The following is a 16,566-nucleotide window of genomic DNA, read 5'->3' as shown; positions in this document are numbered from 1 at the left end:
AGGTACTATACTATACTATACAGGTACTATACTATTCTATACTATACAGATACTATTCTATACTATACAGGTACTATTCTATACTATACAGATACTATACTATACTATACAGATACTATTCTATACTATACAGATACTATTCTATACTATACAGGTACTATACTATACTATACAGGTACTATACTATACTATACAGGTACTATACTATACTATACAGGTACTATACTATACTATACTATACAGATACTATTCTATACTATACAGGTACTATACTATTCTATACTATACAGGTACTATTCTATTCTATACTATACAGGTACTATACTATACTATACTATACAGGTACTATTCTATTCTATACTATACAGGTACTATTCTATACTATACAGGTACTATACTATACTATACAGGTACTATACTATACTATACAGGTACTATACTATACTATACAGATACTATTCTATACTATACAGGTACTATTCTATACTATACAGATACTATACTATACTATACAGGTACTATTCTATACTATACTATACAGGTACTATTCTATACTATACAGGTACTATTCTATACTATACTATACAGGTACTATACTATACTATACAGGTACTATACTATACTATACTATACAGGTACTATTCTATACTATACTATACAGGTACTATTCTATACTATACAGGTACTATTCTATACTATACTATACAGGTACTATACTATACTATACAGGTACTATACTATACAGGTACTATACTATACTGTACAGGTACTATACTATACAGATACTATTCTATACTATTCTATACTATACTATACAGATACTATTCTATACTATACAGGTACTATTCTATACTATACAGACACTATGCTATACTATACAGGTACTATACTATTCTATACTATACAGGTACTATACTATTCTATACTATACAGGTACTATTCTATACTATACTATACAGGTACTATTCTATACTATACTATACAGGTACTATTCTATACTATACAGGTACTATTCTATACTATACAGGTACTATTCTATACTATACAGATACTATGCTATACTATACAGGTACTATTCTATACTATACTATACAGGTACTATTCTATACTATACTATACAGGTACTATTCTATACTATACAGATACTATACTATACTATACAGGTACTATTCTATACTATACAGGTACTATACTATTCTATACTATACAGGTACTATACTATACCATACTATACAGATACCATACTATACTATACTATACTATACAGGTACTATACTATACTATACTATACAGGTAATACACTATACAGGTAATATAATATACAGGTACTATACTATACAGATAATATTCTTTACTATACAGGTACTATACTATACAGGTTCTATACTATACAGGTACTATACTATACGTGTACTATACAGGTAATATACTTTACAGGTACTATACTATACAGGCACTATACTATACAGGTACTATACCATACAGGTACTGTACAGATACTATACTAAACAGGTACTATTTTATATAGTATTGTATTGTACAGATACTTTATTGTACTATACAGGTACTATACAATACAGGTACTATATTATATATGTATTGTATTATACAGATACTATAGGAGACAGGGTTTTAGATGTCTTTGGCCCATCACCTCAGGAAAAACGAATGGTACTGAATAACAGATATACAGCACTAAGCACACGAGAGTTCTAGATAAAGTTTTTTACCATATTGAATACACTTCAGAATTGTGTATTTTGTGTATATTGTTATATGAAAGCTTATTTAATACAATTTTCAATCTGTTAAAAGTAAAAACAATTACTGGGATTGAATGTTAAATAAAATGTTGTTTAAAAACCGTGTCGTAGCCGGTCCAAACGTTCCAGTCGACAGAGAAGGTTCCGGAGAGGATTGGTGTGTGTGGGGACGGGCTGGTGCAGGCGCAGAACGGAGAGGATTGGTGTGTGTGGGGACGGGCTGGTGCAGGTGCAGAACGGAGAGGATTGGTGTGTGTGGGGACGGGCTGGTGCAGGCGCAGAACGGAGAGGATTGGTGTGTGTGGGGACGGGCTGGTGCAGGTGCAGAACGGAGAGGATTGGTGTGTGTGGGGACGGGCTGGTGCAGGCGCAGAACGGAGAGGATTGGTGTGTGTGGGGACGGGCTGGTGCAGGTGCAGAACGGAGAGGATTGTGACGATGGAAACAAGGTTATCACGGACGCCTGTCTCAGTGAGTCACACACACACACACACACACACACACACACACACACACACACACACACGCTCGTACGCACACACACACACACACACACACGCTCATACGCACACACACACACACACACACACACGCTTGTACGTATGCACACACACACAGACACACTGAGAATCATGCATAAACACAGACAGAAACACACAGACAAAGTTTATAGGCAATGACATTGATAAAGTCGCAATAGGGAATGCATGCATTCACACAAACACACACACATGCAGAGAAAGACACACAATTACACATGCATACACAAACACATTCACACACATTAGCCTATAGGCCTACGTTGTGCAAAGAGAAGCAGGTAAATACTGACCGTTAGGTATATCAACGTTGGGTCATAATCTGTCCTCTCTTTCTGTCAGCCTGTCACTATTTCTACAACTTAATTCAATTACTTTTAAATGCTGTATCAGCATCAACGTCATGCATAGGACTGCCAAAGCGATTAACAATCTCGCTCGCTCGCTCGCTCCCTTCCTCCCTATCGCCCTCTTTATCTTCCTTCCTCTCTCTCTTCTCTTCCTCTGTCTCTCTCTCCCTCCCTCTGTCTCTCCATCCCTTCCCTCTCTCTCTCTCCTCTCTCTCCCTCCCTCTCTCCCTTTCTCTCTCTCTCTCTCTCCATCCCTTACTTCTCTCTATCCCACTCTCCTCCTCTCTCTCCCTCTCCCTCTCTCCTCCTCTCTCTCCCTCCCTCTCTCTCTCTCCTTCCCTCCCTCCCTCCCTCTCTCTCTCTCCATCCCTTCCTTCTCTCTCTCCCTCTCTCCTCCTCTCTCTCCCTCCCTCTCTTCCCTGTAGATTGTAGATGGGCGTACTGTGGAGATGGCTATCATCATGAGGGCATGGAGGAGTGTGACGGAAAAGACTTTTGCTACCAGACCTGCACATCATATCTCCCTGGGTATGTTCCCAGATTCTCTCTTTACACACACACACACACACACACACACACACACACACACACACGCACACACACTATAGTACCCTGTTAAAGTGTGTCCTCTCTTGTTTCAGGTATTTTGGGCATCTCAGGTGTACTGAGTCCTGTTCCATTGATTCTACTGGCTGCAAATACTTCACCTGAGCCAATGAGAAGATGTTATTGCAGTATTACCAATTGTGATTGGTCCACCTTCAGCGAGCCTCTCTTTTGATGGGTTCAGCTCTGTTCTGGAGTGTTCCATAAAGGAGGGTACCTACCTCTGATATGACTGACTGTGTGCAATTGTGAAAAACTAAAACAAACAATGTATTTTCCTGTAAGCTACTATTGGGGGACAGCTATGGCCTCGGGAGACCCCTGTATTCTGTCTGGATGGGTTTGGCTGTGTGACTGTTCTAGTGGTTCTACGCTGGTATCTCTGGCTGTGTGACTGTTCTAGTGGTTCTACGCTGGTATCTCTGGCTGTGTGACTGGTCTAGTGGCTGTACGCTGGTACCTCTGGCTGTGTGACTGTTCTAGTGGCTGTACGCTGGTATCTCTGGCTGTGTGACTGTTCTAGTGGCTGTACGCTGGTACCTCTGGCTGTGTGACTGTTCTAGTGGCTGTACGCTGGTATCTCTGGCTGTGTGACTGTTCTAGTGGCTGTACGCTGGTACCTCTGGCTGTGTGACTGTTCTAGTGGCTGTACGCTGGTATCTCTGGCTGTGTGACTGTTCTAGTGGCTCTACGCTGGTACCTCTGGCTGTGTGACTGTTCTAGTGGCTCTACGCTGGTACCTCTGGCTGTGTGACTGTTCTAGTGGCTCTACGCTGGTACCTCTGGCTGTGTGACTGTTCTAGTGGCTGTACGCTGGTACCTCTGGCTGTGTGACTGTTCTAGTGGCTCTACGCTGGTACCTCTGGCTGTGTGACTGTTCTAGTGGCTCTACGCTGGTACCTCTGGCTGTGTGACTGTTCTAGTGGCTCTACGCTGGTATCTCTGGCTGTAGCTCTGAGGGGTGGCCAGTCCTCTTCAGGCTGTGCCGGGTGGAGATTACCTCTGACCTCAACGAATATTAAAAGACACTTGGTGCTAATTGTGCAATATGTGTAAGTTATACAGTAAGTTATACAGTAAGTTATACAGTAACTTATACAGTAAGCTATACAGTAAGTTATACAGTAAGTTATACAGTAAGCTATACAGTAAGTTATACAATAAGCTATACAGTAAGTTATACAGTAAGCTATACAGTAAGTTATACAGTAAGTTATACAGTAAGCTATACAGTAAGTTATACAGTAAGCTATACAGTAAGCTATACAGTAAGCTAGACAGTAAGTTATACAGTAAGCTAGACAGTAAGTTATACAGTAAGCTATACAGTAAGCTAGACAGTAAGTTATACAGTAAGCTATACAGTAAGCTATACAGTAAGTTATACAGTAAGCTATACAGTAAGCTATAGATTAAGTTATACAGTAAGCTATACAGTAAGCTAGACAGTAAGTTATACAGTAAGTTATACAGTACGTTAAACAATAAGTTATACAGTAAGCTATACAGTAAGTTAAACAATAAGTTATACAGTAAGCTAGACAGTAAGTTATACAGTAAGTTATACAGTAAGCTAGACAGTAAGTTATACAGTAAGTTATACAGTAAGCTAGACAGTAAGCTAGACAGTAAGTTATACAGTAAGTTATACAGTAAGTTAAACAATAAGTTATACAGTAAGCTAGACAGTAAGTTATACAGTAAGTTATACAGTAAGCTAGACAGTAAGCTAGACAGTAAGTTATACAGTAAGTTATACAGTAAGCTAGACAGTACGATTGTAATGTACGTAAGCTAAATAATTGCAGTAAAGGTAAGCTTAATGTTTTGATTTCCATTTGATATTCATATGTTATACTAAGAAAGCAACCTGGGACCACTTGTATGTATTTAGAGCCACATGTGACTTCCTGTTTACTAATTCATGGGGTTGTTCTCTTTATGTTAAGACTTAAAGTTGTAACTCACAGGACTATTTATCCAAGAAGCAAAACAAAACAAAGTGTGTAAATAGCTCTACTTGATGTATTTAATCTTTATTTAATTCATTGAGAACAAATGATCTCTTACAATAAGGACCTATTATTTGTATTTATATATTTATTAAGTGACTACAATGTGTGCATGTTGATGCTTATGTGTAGGGTCTACTGTAGACTAGGACTGTTGATGCTCTGGTCTACTGTAGACTAGGTCTGTTGATGCTCTGGTCTACTGTAGACTAGTACTGTTGATGCTCTGGTCTACTGTAGACTAAGACTGTTGATGCTCTGGTCTACTGTAGACTAGGACTGTTGATGCTCTGGTCTACTGTAGACTAGGACTGTTGATGCTCTGGTCTACTGTAGACTAGTACTGTTGATGCTCTGGTCTAGTGTAGACTAGGACTGTTGATGCTCTGGTCTACTGTAGACTAGGGCTGTTGATGCTCTGGTCTACTGTAGACTAGGACTGTTGATGCTCCTGTGTAGGGTCTACTGTAGACTAGGACTGTTGATGCTCTGGTCTACTGTAGACTAGGACTGTTGATGCTCTGGTCTACTGTAGACTAGGTCTGTTGATGCTCTGGTCTACTGTAGACTAGTACTGTTGATGCTCTGGTCTACTATAGACTAGGACTGTTGATGCGCTGGTCTACTGTAGACTAGTACTGTTGATGCTCTGGTCTACTGTAGACTAGGCCTGTTGATGCTCTGGTCTACTGTAGACTAGGTCTGTTGATGCTCTGGTCTACTGTAGACTAGGACTGTTGATGCTCTGGTCTACTGTAGACTAGTACTGTTGATGCTCTGGTCTACTGTAGACTAGGACTGTTGATGCTCTGGTCTACTGTAGACTAGGTCTGTTGATGCTCTGGTCTACTGTAGACTAGGACTGTTGATGCTCTGGTCTACTGTAGACTAGTACTGTTGATGCTCTGGTCTACTGTAGACTAGGACTGTTGATGCTCTGGTCTACTGTAGACTAGGACTGTTGATGCTCTGGTCTACTGTAGACTAGGACTGTTGATGCTCTGGTCTACTGTAGACTAGGACTGTTGATGCTCTGGTCTACTGTAGACTAGGACTGTTGATGCTCTGGTCTACTGTAGACTAGGACTGTTGATGCTCTGGTCTACTGTAGACTAGGACTGTTGATGCTCCGGTCTACTGTAGACTAGGACTGTTGATGCTCTGGTCTACTGTAGACTAGGCCTGTTGATGCTCCGGTCTACTGTAGACTAGGACTGTTGATGCTCTGGTCTACTGTAGACTAGGACTGTTGATGCTCTGGTCTACTGTAGACTAGGCCTGTTGATGCTCTGGTCTACTGTAGACTAGGACTGTTGATGCTCTGGTCTACTGTAGACTAGGACTGTTGATGCTCCGGTCTACTGTAGACTAGGACTGTTGATGCTCTGGTCTACTGTAGAGTAGGTCTGTTGATGCTCTGGTCTACTGTAGACTAGTACTGTTAATGCTCTGGTCTACTGTAGACTAGGACTGTGTGCAATAATCTTTGCCTTTTAGCAATAATATGTACTGAATACATTGTGTGAATTACAGTGTGTATTATAGTGTATTACATATTGGCCTTGTTGAATACTCCTTTCTGATTGGCTTGAAGGGCATTCTAGAGGGTGCATTACTTCCTGTTTACTCACGGTATATATATATATATATATATATATATATATATATATATATATATATATATATATATATATATATATATATATATGCACGATAGAATTCAATGGCTATAGTTCATTTTTACATGTCTTTAGTTTGAGCTGCTTTTGAATGCAAAAGTGAAATTGAAAACAGTATTGGTATAGTTGAATTAGGACTGAGGGTTTGGTTAGCTAAACTGGCGAGGTCTGTTTGTTCGGGTTACCACGGCAACTAGCGTAGCTACGGTATCTGGTCAACTGGCTAGTTTATACAGTGGTTGTTCAACACATTTCTACCGGTAAAAAAATAACACATTTCTACCGGTAAAAAAATAACACATTTCCACTTATAAATGTGTTAAATTATAGCCACGGTATAAAAAGGGATAATCAACTACGTGGCTCTAACGTTATGCAGCTCTGCAGCACCGTTAACACACCGTCGTTCATTATTTTTCCATAGCACTCATTGATTATCCTCGTTTGATTATCCTCTAGGTATTATAGAGGTGTATATGGGTTAGTTCATCAAATAATCTGATACGGAACTGTAGCCATCGATGAACAATGTGTGTTACACCAGCATGATATAAATTCAGTAACACAAATAGTTTCATCTCTCTCCATATAAAGTTCATAATATATAATGTTCAATCAGCCTTTTCTAAACTGAATAGTTGATGGCATGTTGATTTGTCTAAATGAGAAATTAGTTAAAATTAAAAAAAATGTTTAAAAAAACGGAATAAAAAGTGTCATTAGTCTTCTGTAACTCACTCCCAATGCATGCAGGTGTAGGTCTATTGTTCATCTGATTATCTTCCCCATTCTTCTTGTACTTTCTCATTTGAAGGCTTCGACATTGATACTTTTTTCAGCTACAGTAGGTCTTTCAGTTTAGCCTGGTCCCAGATCTGTCTGTAGCCTGGTCCCAGATCTGTCTGTAGCCTGGCCCCAGATCTGTCTGTAGCCTGGCCCCAGATCTGTCTGTAGCCTGGTCCCAGATCTGTCTGTAGCCTGGTCCCAGATCTGTCTGTAGCCTGGTCCCAGATCTGTCTGTAGCCTGGCCCCAGATCTGTCTGTAGCCTGGCCCCAGATCTGTCTGTAGCCTGGCCCCAGATCTGTCTGTAGCCTGGCCCCAGATCTGTCTGTAGCCTGGCCCCAGATCTGTCTGTAGCCTGGTCCCAGATCTGTCTGTAGCCTGGTCCCAGATCTGTCTGTAGCCTGGTCCCAGATCTGTCTGTAGCCTGGTCCCAGATCTGTCTGTAGCCTGGTCCCAGATCTGTCTGTAGCCTGGTCCCAGATCTGTTTGTGCTTTTGCCTATTCCATTGTCATTGTCAAGCTCAACTGTTTGGCATGACAATTTCATAAGGAGTTGGCCAGAGAGCAGAAACTGACTAGTCTGTTTAGCTATCGTTCAGTCCGTTTAGCTATCGTTCAGTCCGTTTAGCTATCGTTCAGTCCGTTTAGCTATCGTTCAGTCCGTTTAGCTATCGTTCAGTCCGTTTAGCTATCGTTCAGTCCGTTTAGCTATCGTTCAGTCCGTTTAGCTATCGTTCAGTCTTTAGCTATCGTTCAGTCTGTTTAGCTATCGTTCAGTCTGTTTAGCTATCGTTCAGTCCGTTTAGCTATCGTTCAGTCCGTTTAGCTATCGTTCAGTCCGTTTAGCTATCGTTCAGTCTGTTTTAGAACGCCTGCTCCCAAGAAAAAGGTGTGGAATATGTAAATACAGAATACAGAACATTCAAAACCAATCACAGCAACGCTTCCTGCAACAACTTGCCTGATGAAATGTCCGGTTGTCATTAGTTACCACTAGCCACAAAGTCCAAGTTGACTTATATTGTAAAACTTAATGAAAACAAAAGGTAACTTTGTTGTCACGGCTGTTAGACGGAGCGGACCAAGATGCAGCGTTTTCATAGTTCCACATCTTTATTTCAATCGTGAAACTGAACGCAGTTCTGTCACGAGTGTCGTATGGATCGGACCAGATCTGAAACCAGGTAGATTGACAGACAGAAGATGTGAAACCAGGTGTGTTGACAGACAGAAGATGTGAAACCAGGTAGATTGACAGACAGAAGATGTGAAACCAGGTGTGTTGACAGACAGAAGATATGAAACCAGGTAGATTGACAGACAGAAGATGTGAAACCAGGTGTGTTGACAGACAGAAGATGTGAAACCAGGTGTGTTGACAGACAGAAGATGTGAAACCAGGTGTGTTGACAGACAGAAGATGTGAAACCAGGTGTGTTGACAGACAGAAGATGTGAAACCAGGTGTGTTGACAGACAGAAGATGTGAAACCAGGTAGATTGACAGACAGAAGATGTGAAACCAGGTGTGTTGACAGACAGAAGATGTGAAACCAGGTGTGTTGACAGACAGAAGATGTGAAACCAGGTGTGTTGACAGACAGAAGATGTGAAACCAGGTAGATTGACAGACAGAAGATGTGAAACCAGGTAGATTGACAGACAGAAGATGTGAAACCAGGTGTGTTGACAGACAGAAGATGTGAAACCAGGTGTGTTGACAGACAGAAGATGTGAAACCAGGTGTGTTGACAGACAGAAGATGTGAAACCAGGTAGATTGTTTTAATGACAATAATAAGCTATATTAACTTGTTCACAGTGAAGGAGACGCTCTGCTCTCTGTAAGAAGAGAGCATGAACTTTGCCTTCATCTCAAATGGCACCCTATTAGCCATAGGGTGCCAGCAGTGCACTATGTAGGGAATAGGGTGCCAGCAGTGCACTATGTAGGGAATAGGGTGCCATTTGGGTTGCAACCTGACTTTTGATCAGGTGATTCACAACTTTACTGAATCAGGAAATAAGCAAGATGCCACTGACTCTCACAGAGATACAGTATGCAGTCACACACACACACAGAGATACAGTATGCAGTCACACACACACAGAGAGATACAGTATGCAGTCACACACACACACAGAGATACAGTATGCAGTCACACACACACACAAGCGTTCACACAGACATGGAGGCACACACAGAGATACAGTATGCAGTCACACACACACACAAGCGTTCACACAGACATGGAGGCACACACAAAGATGCAGTATGCAGTCACACACACACACAAGCGTTCACACAGACATGGAGGCACACACAGAGATGCAGTATGCAGTCACACACACACACAAGCATTCACACAGACATGGAGGCACACACAGAGATACAGTATGCAGTCACACACACACAAGCGTTCACACAGACATGGAGGCACACATTGATCCACGTTTATTTGTTCTTCTGTCATTACAACAATCATGTTTAGCCTTCATTGCAGTATTTACAGACCGTGGTGTGTATGTGTCACGTTCACTTGAAGCACAGTGATGTCAATCACTGTTTTACTGAATAGACAAACTTTATAACACCTTACCGTTTAGTTTATAATAGTATCTTCTATCAGGATTATATATATCTATAACACCTTACCGTTTAGTTTATAATAGTATCTTCTATCAGGATTATATATGTCTATAACACCTTACTGTTTAGCTTCTAATAGCATCTTCTATCAGGATTATATATGTCTATAACACCTTACTGTTTAGCTTCTAATAGTATCTTCTATCAGGATTATATATGTCTATAACACCTTACTGTTTAGCTTCTAATAGTATCTTCTATCAGGATTATATATGTCTATAACACCTTACTGTTTAGTTTATAATGGCATCTTCCATCAGGATTATATATATCTATAACACCTTACTGTTTAGCTTCTAATAGTATCTTCTATCAGGATTTGCTCCAGATGGTGATGTTTCCCTGTAAAACATGTGCCTGTATGTAACTGAATAGCAGCTAGTGGATATAATCTTATATTTTCACCTGTCCGTCACAAACACCAATGCTCATTCATTCAAGCAATCCCACCTCTTTAAGAAAAATAAAAAAGTCCCCTTCTAACCCACTGTAATCATAGTTTAAAAAAATAAACAAAACAACATTGATTGGTAAAAACAATATTATATCCTTCATATTCTGAATATTACACATATATATGTAAACATCTTATAAACGGCATATCATTTCCTGGAATGTGCGTAGCTGTGTGTGTGTGTGTCTCATTTTCACTGTTTTGATACAAAAAAAGGCTAGAAAAGTCTGGATAGTTGTTAAAGCTGAAAGGTGGTACTTCTTACAGAAAATGGTCCTTCCTTCCTTCCTTCCTTCCTTCCTTGAAGTAGCCTAACCACTGATCTTTACTGGATTGGATTAGTAAAGACACACTTGTCTTCCTATTGCTTTAAATCAATCAAACCTTGTCAGACCTGTGATTTTCCTCAAGGCCTGTTAAGTACCTACCTCGCTGTCACTGAGAAACGTTCACTACTGCCAATCAGCAGTCCATTATAATGCAACAAGACAGGAGGTAGAGAAGAGTATCCGTTCACTTTCTTTGTGATGGGAAACACAGCTTAAGTTATTCATTTTCAAGGGTTAAAAAGTTGATTAAATAATGTTCAACTTCCCATAATGGGATCAATAAATCAAAATCAATGAAATGAATCTCATGTTGATTGATGAAGAAGCAGCAGCAGTGGAACAGACAGACTCTCTAGTACTGACAAAAGGGTTCCAAAGAGTAAAGTCAAAGTCTCAAATCACTATCTTCAACTTATCCTCAACTTACCCTCAACTTATCTTCAACTTACAATTCATTTTCATCTACCTTCCTCTTTCCCCCAGAACGGACGGCCGTGTTGAAATAAAGTTCAGAAGTAAGAGCAGTCTTTTGGCCACTATCTCCCTCATCATCACCATCCTCGTTATCGTACGTCCTCTTTCCCAGTAGGAAGACTGGAGCGTACCCTCTTCTTCTCCTTAAACCGGCCTGACCGAGACACCCTCAGGTTCCTACGACAAGTATGTTCGTTGAAGACCGACTCAAACTGGGAGTCATCGAAGGTCTCGTCGCTGAAGAGGCTGGTGCCTGTACTGACTGGTGCCTGTGGCTGCTGTGATGCTGGTGGCTGCTGTGATGCTGGTTGTTGTGGTAATGCTGGTGGCTGTTGATTGGTTGGGAGTTTGGGGGCTGCTGCTGAGAACAGTAGAGTAGGATACAAGCATGTTAGGAGATTTCAAGGTGGCTTAACATGAGTGACCCGTTTCAGGAACTAGGCGTCACTACTTCACAGGAGAGCCGTTTGAAACAATAACCGATGAATTTACGAACGCTCAACATCCCTGTTGAACACGGCCGGTGTCAGTAAACGTCGGCAAAAAAAGCGTAATTAAATCGTTGCCAGCAGCACAGTTAGTCACAAACGCTCTGGATAACATGAAAACAGCCTAACCAGCTCTCCTAGGGAGAGTAAAATGGTCAGAGTGGCATGGAGACTAAAGCTTAAGAGGGTGTGAACGATGCTGAATGGGTGGAGACAAAGAAGAGCTCTCCAGTAGGTACCAAAACATTCAAAGGCCATTTTCTCAAAAGTATGGTTACAAGTTGATCAACTTTCAAAGCAGAATCCTTTCCATTTTCCCTCAAATGTAGTGTATGATAAACCATTTTCTATCTCTGAGTCTCTACTTTTATCCAATGTAAAAAAAAAAAAAAAAACACCATTTCACATTTTGCAACATAAGACCGACTCAAGGCGGTCGGTCACATTTTGGAGTGTGCCAGAGATTATTTTTCTCAAAACATTATTTTCCCCTCTATGCACCTAGAACAATGTAAGGTAAACACACAATCCAGCGTCTGTTTTAACAAGTAGCTTATAGGCTAGTCTGTCATGATAGCCTTAATATTAAAACAGTCCAGTTGGTAGAACATGACGTTTACAATGACAGGAGTAGTGGTTTTGATTCCCGGGACCACCCGTACTTAAAATGTTTTATTTACACATGTCGCTTTTCGATAAAAGAGTCTGCTAAATGGCATGGGTCACTGTGGGTGCTGAGATGACTTACAGTGTGGTGTAGCTTGGACTCCCTGTGTGCGGGGCGTCAGAGGGTCGGGGATCTGGGTAGCTGTGGTGATGTCCTTGGTACCACTACTGATCGTCTTACTGCTCCCCATAAACGCTCTCCACCAAGTCACTCTCTCTGCCATCTTCTACCTGCTAGAGATATTAACAGGTCCACCTTTATGCCGAGTATCACTCAGACATGTTTTTAAACAGTATACCTAAAACGTATGTTGTCATAGTGATGTAATATCAATAGGTCTGTACAGTGTTCTTACAGTGTAATAACTGTTTACAATACTGCTGGTATAATTGCGCAATGAATATTATAAGGTTTTTACACCAAACATCCTGAGCAGCATAATGCACATTCATTATCATCTTCATCATCTTCATCATCAGTTATAGCTCTATAATGATGCCCACAGTGTAAATTGTATCCTGACATTCAGGAGATCTTTTTTTTAGGTAGAAATGTATTATACTTTTATTTATGTATTTTTTTAATTACAATTTTATTTCACCTTTATTTAACCAGGTAGGCAAGTTGAGAACAAGTTCTCATTTACAATCGCGACCTGGCCGAGATAAAGTAAATGTGGCATGACCAGTCATGATGCTTTCATCTGATTTGTCAACAACAACAACAACAAACAAAAAAAATCTCTTTAAATAAATAAGACTACATGTTCAGTCCCAGTCCAAAGATAATTTGTGCACCGCGATTGGATGAACAGAAAGAGACATCTGTTACAAGACACCAACAAGTCTAAATGACTTTCAGTGATTGTCATTAGACAATCTCTTACCCTCTTGTAGCCTGGTTAATTGATACGTTTTGTTGACAAAATACAGTGTCTAGAAGCTTGTCTCATTCGCACACTGATTATGCCTTTATGTTCTTCTTGGTCAGTGAAAGCCTATGAAAATGAATACATAACTTTTTTGCAACCAAAAAACCCTCAACAGCAAACACAGCGTATACTGTCCGTAACTATCTCTGTGGTGTAGAACAGGTTTAATGAGCCGTGAGAACAGCTGAGACAGAAGAGCTGTGATTCACCGCTCAGCAATGCTCCCTACAGCATCTCTACAGCAGCGGGCCACTCACCTGCACTATACGGGCTGGTGTGGGACAGGGCCGGAGTGGAGCGGATCGGACCTCTTCAAGAACGAACTTTAGTCCGTGTTGATGTTAAAAATCCATGGCTGATATCTTGTGGAATCAGTTGAAACGGCTATTATGTTGTGCGTCCTAAAAGTGCGTCTACCTTTATACCCACGGATTCTCAGCTCAAGCTATCTCCACTCATTCTCTTTCCACGGTTGAAAAAAATAATTTGATTCGTTCTCATAACTCGTTGTTTCAGTGATTCTCTGATTTAAAAAAATAAAAATACGACTGAATATCCAACTTTATATTGAGGCGTCTGTCTCTTAGTGGACCTGCATGTTTCCGCCTCCGAAACTGTCCTCCCGGAGGGGCACCTGTCCGGGTCTCTGATTGGCCTAAACCGGAGGCCCTCTGACGTGACCTGCGTTCAGGTGAATCCACCGGAAAGGAGGGTTGGGCCTTCGGGGTTACCTAGCAACCTGCTGCGCTGCGCACAATGCCTGACATCCAGGAGGAAATACATAAAGAGGCCATGAACAATGGGACACAACACAGAGTCACACCCTAAAAGGGACAAACGATGTTCAGATACTAGAGTTTAAATTGGTTAGCAACAGCATATTAAAACGCCAAAAATAAAAAAATAAAAAATGGAATGAAGATAGCAATGGTGATACTTTTTACGGAACAAATATTTTTATGGTTACCACAGCAACGGTGAGGTATACCACTACCTGTGGACCTATCTGTCACATCTAAAAAAAAAAACAACTTTAAATCTGTTTTCTGCAGATAGATGCAACTGAGCAGTTTGATGTACTGTACAAGTGGACGCTAGTTTATCACAGGGCCTTATCCCCAGTCTATCTGAGTACCAAGCAGAGACGGATCAAGTTCCATTTTCAGTCTTTAGCATGACTCTACTGAGGGACGGACAATCTAACCACAAGGCAACTGAGTTGGTGATAGATACAACTAGGCATATACAATTTCTACAGTATATGTATTCCAACCTCCTGCGACAGATACAGAGATGAAAATGCAACCAGTGTTCAAATTAGCAGAGATATTTAGTGTCTCTATTATAAAAAAAAAGGTGCATAGGAGTTAGGAGGAATCCCAGGACCTTTCAAATTCATATTGACACAGAGCATACAAACTGACGTAGGCACAGCGAAGACTGGACTGCTGCCAGTTTCACCTGTTGTGCAGCTTGTAGGAAATGAAGGTTCCGGTTGTTTTAGCAAGGACACATACTGGTGCATTCCTTAGTGTTTCTGGATTAAGTTTCTGTATGAGTTTTTACAATTTCTCTCTCTCTCTCTCTCTCTCTCTCTCTCTGTCTCGCTCTCTCTCTCTCTCTTTTTCTCTCTCTCTCTTTCTCTCTCTCTTATTCTCTCTCTTTTTCTCTCTCTCTCTTTCTCTCTCTCTCTCTCTCTCTCTCTCTCACAGCTGCGGCTGTGTTGGATAACAACAAACTAGAATACACATTATACTCATGTGTAAGGTACCAAACCACAATAGGATGGAAAGAAGCAATGGAGGAAGAATAAGTGGTTCCACAGAGTTCATAGGTTCAGTAGAAGGTTATTGTTAGATCTGATTGGATGGGCAGAATGATACATGGGTAACATCTAAATATGGTTGAGAGAATTCCAAGAGGCTGAAGCTGGTTGAGAGAATGCCAAGAGGCTGAAGCTGGTTGAGAGAATGCCAAGAGAGTGAAGCTGGTTGAGAGAATGCCAAGAGGCTGAAGCTGGTTGAGAGAATGCCAAGAGAGTGAAGCTGGTTGAGAGAATGCCAAGAGGGTGAAGCTGGTTGAGAGAATGCCAAGAGGGTGAAGCTGGTTGAGAGAATGCCAAGAGAGTGAAGCTGGTTGAGAGAATGCCAAGAGGGTGAAGCTGGTTGAGAGAATGCCAAGAGGCTGAAGCTGGTTGAGAGAATGCCAAGGGGGTGAAGCTGGTTGAGAGAATGCCAAGAGGGTGAAGCTGGTTGAGAGAATGCCAAGAGGCTGAAGCTGGTTGAGAGAATGCCAAGAGGGTGAAGCTGGTTGAGAGAATGCCAAGAGAGTGAAGCTGGTTGAGAGAATGCCAAGAGGGTGAAGCTGGTTGAGAGAATTCCAAGAGGGTGAAGCTGGTTGAGAGAATGCCAAGAGGGTGAAGCTGGTTGAGAGAATGCCAAGAGGGTGTAGCTGGTTGAGAGAATGCCAAGAGGCTGAAGCTGGTTGAGAGAATGCCAAGAGGCTGAAGCTGGTTGAGAGAATGCCAAGAGGATGAAGCTGGTTGAGAGAATGCCAAGAGAGTGAAGCTGGTTGAGAGAATGCCAAGAGGGTGAAGCTGGTTGAGAGAATGCTAAGAGAGTGAAGCTGGTTGAGAGAATGCCAAGAGAGTGAAGCTGGTTGAGAGAATGCCAAGAGAGTGAAGCTGGTTGAGAGAATGCTAAGAGAGTGAAGCTGGTTGAGAGAATGCCAAGAGAGTGAAGCTGGTTGAGAGAATGCCAAGAGGGTGAAGCTGGTTGAGAGAATGCCAAGAGGGTGAAGCTGGTTGAGAGAATGCCAAGAGAGTGAAGCTGGTTGAGAGAAT

At 41.2% G+C, this 16,566-nt stretch overlaps 1 protein-coding gene and 1 long non-coding RNA gene across 4 annotated transcripts; one reads left to right on the top strand and one right to left on the bottom strand.

Annotated features, from left to right (window-relative positions):
- Positions 1-1,610: 1,610 nt before the first annotated feature.
- On the top strand, positions 1,611-5,275 carry LOC115184060 (uncharacterized). Its single transcript, XR_003874179.1, has 3 exons — positions 1,611-2,234; positions 3,078-3,180; positions 3,294-5,275. It is a non-coding gene; the product is annotated as an uncharacterized LOC115184060 (long non-coding RNA).
- A 4,888-nt stretch (positions 5,276-10,163) lies between these two features.
- LOC115184057 (proline-rich protein 15-like) lies at positions 10,164-14,398 on the bottom strand. 3 transcript variants are annotated; one of them, XM_029745057.1, is made up of 3 exons: positions 13,982-14,398; positions 12,875-13,026; positions 10,164-11,996 (listed from the first exon to the last, which is right to left on the bottom strand). In XM_029745057.1, the coding sequence occupies exons 2-3, from the start codon at positions 13,014-13,016 to the stop codon at positions 11,728-11,730; spliced, it is 411 nt and encodes a 136-aa protein (XP_029600917.1). In that variant the 5' UTR covers positions 13,017-13,026; positions 13,982-14,398; the 3' UTR covers positions 10,164-11,727. The 3 variants fall into 3 exon arrangements, with proteins under 3 accessions (XP_029600917.1, XP_029600916.1, XP_029600915.1); XM_029745056.1 differs by having other exon boundaries at positions 10,164-11,999; positions 12,875-13,023; positions 13,982-14,339; XM_029745055.1 differs by having other exon boundaries at positions 10,164-11,999; positions 13,982-14,336.
- Positions 14,399-16,566: the final 2,168 nt, after the last annotated feature.

Source organism: Salmo trutta, unplaced genomic scaffold (assembly GCF_901001165.1).
Source record: "Salmo trutta unplaced genomic scaffold, fSalTru1.1, whole genome shotgun sequence".
NCBI classification, from domain to species: Eukaryota; Metazoa; Chordata; class Actinopteri; order Salmoniformes; family Salmonidae; genus Salmo; species Salmo trutta.
This window is presented reverse-complemented; position numbering and strand designations above follow the sequence as displayed.

Coding starts and splice junctions, on each gene's coding strand:
- LOC115184057 (XM_029745056.1), bottom strand. CDS start 13,016: ATGGCAGAGAGAGTGACTTGGTGGAGAGCGTTTATGGGGAGCAGTAAG. Junction 12,000..12,874: donor AGTCCAAGCTACACCACACT/GTAAGTCATCTC, acceptor TACTGTTCTCAG/CAGCAGCCCCCAAACTCCCA.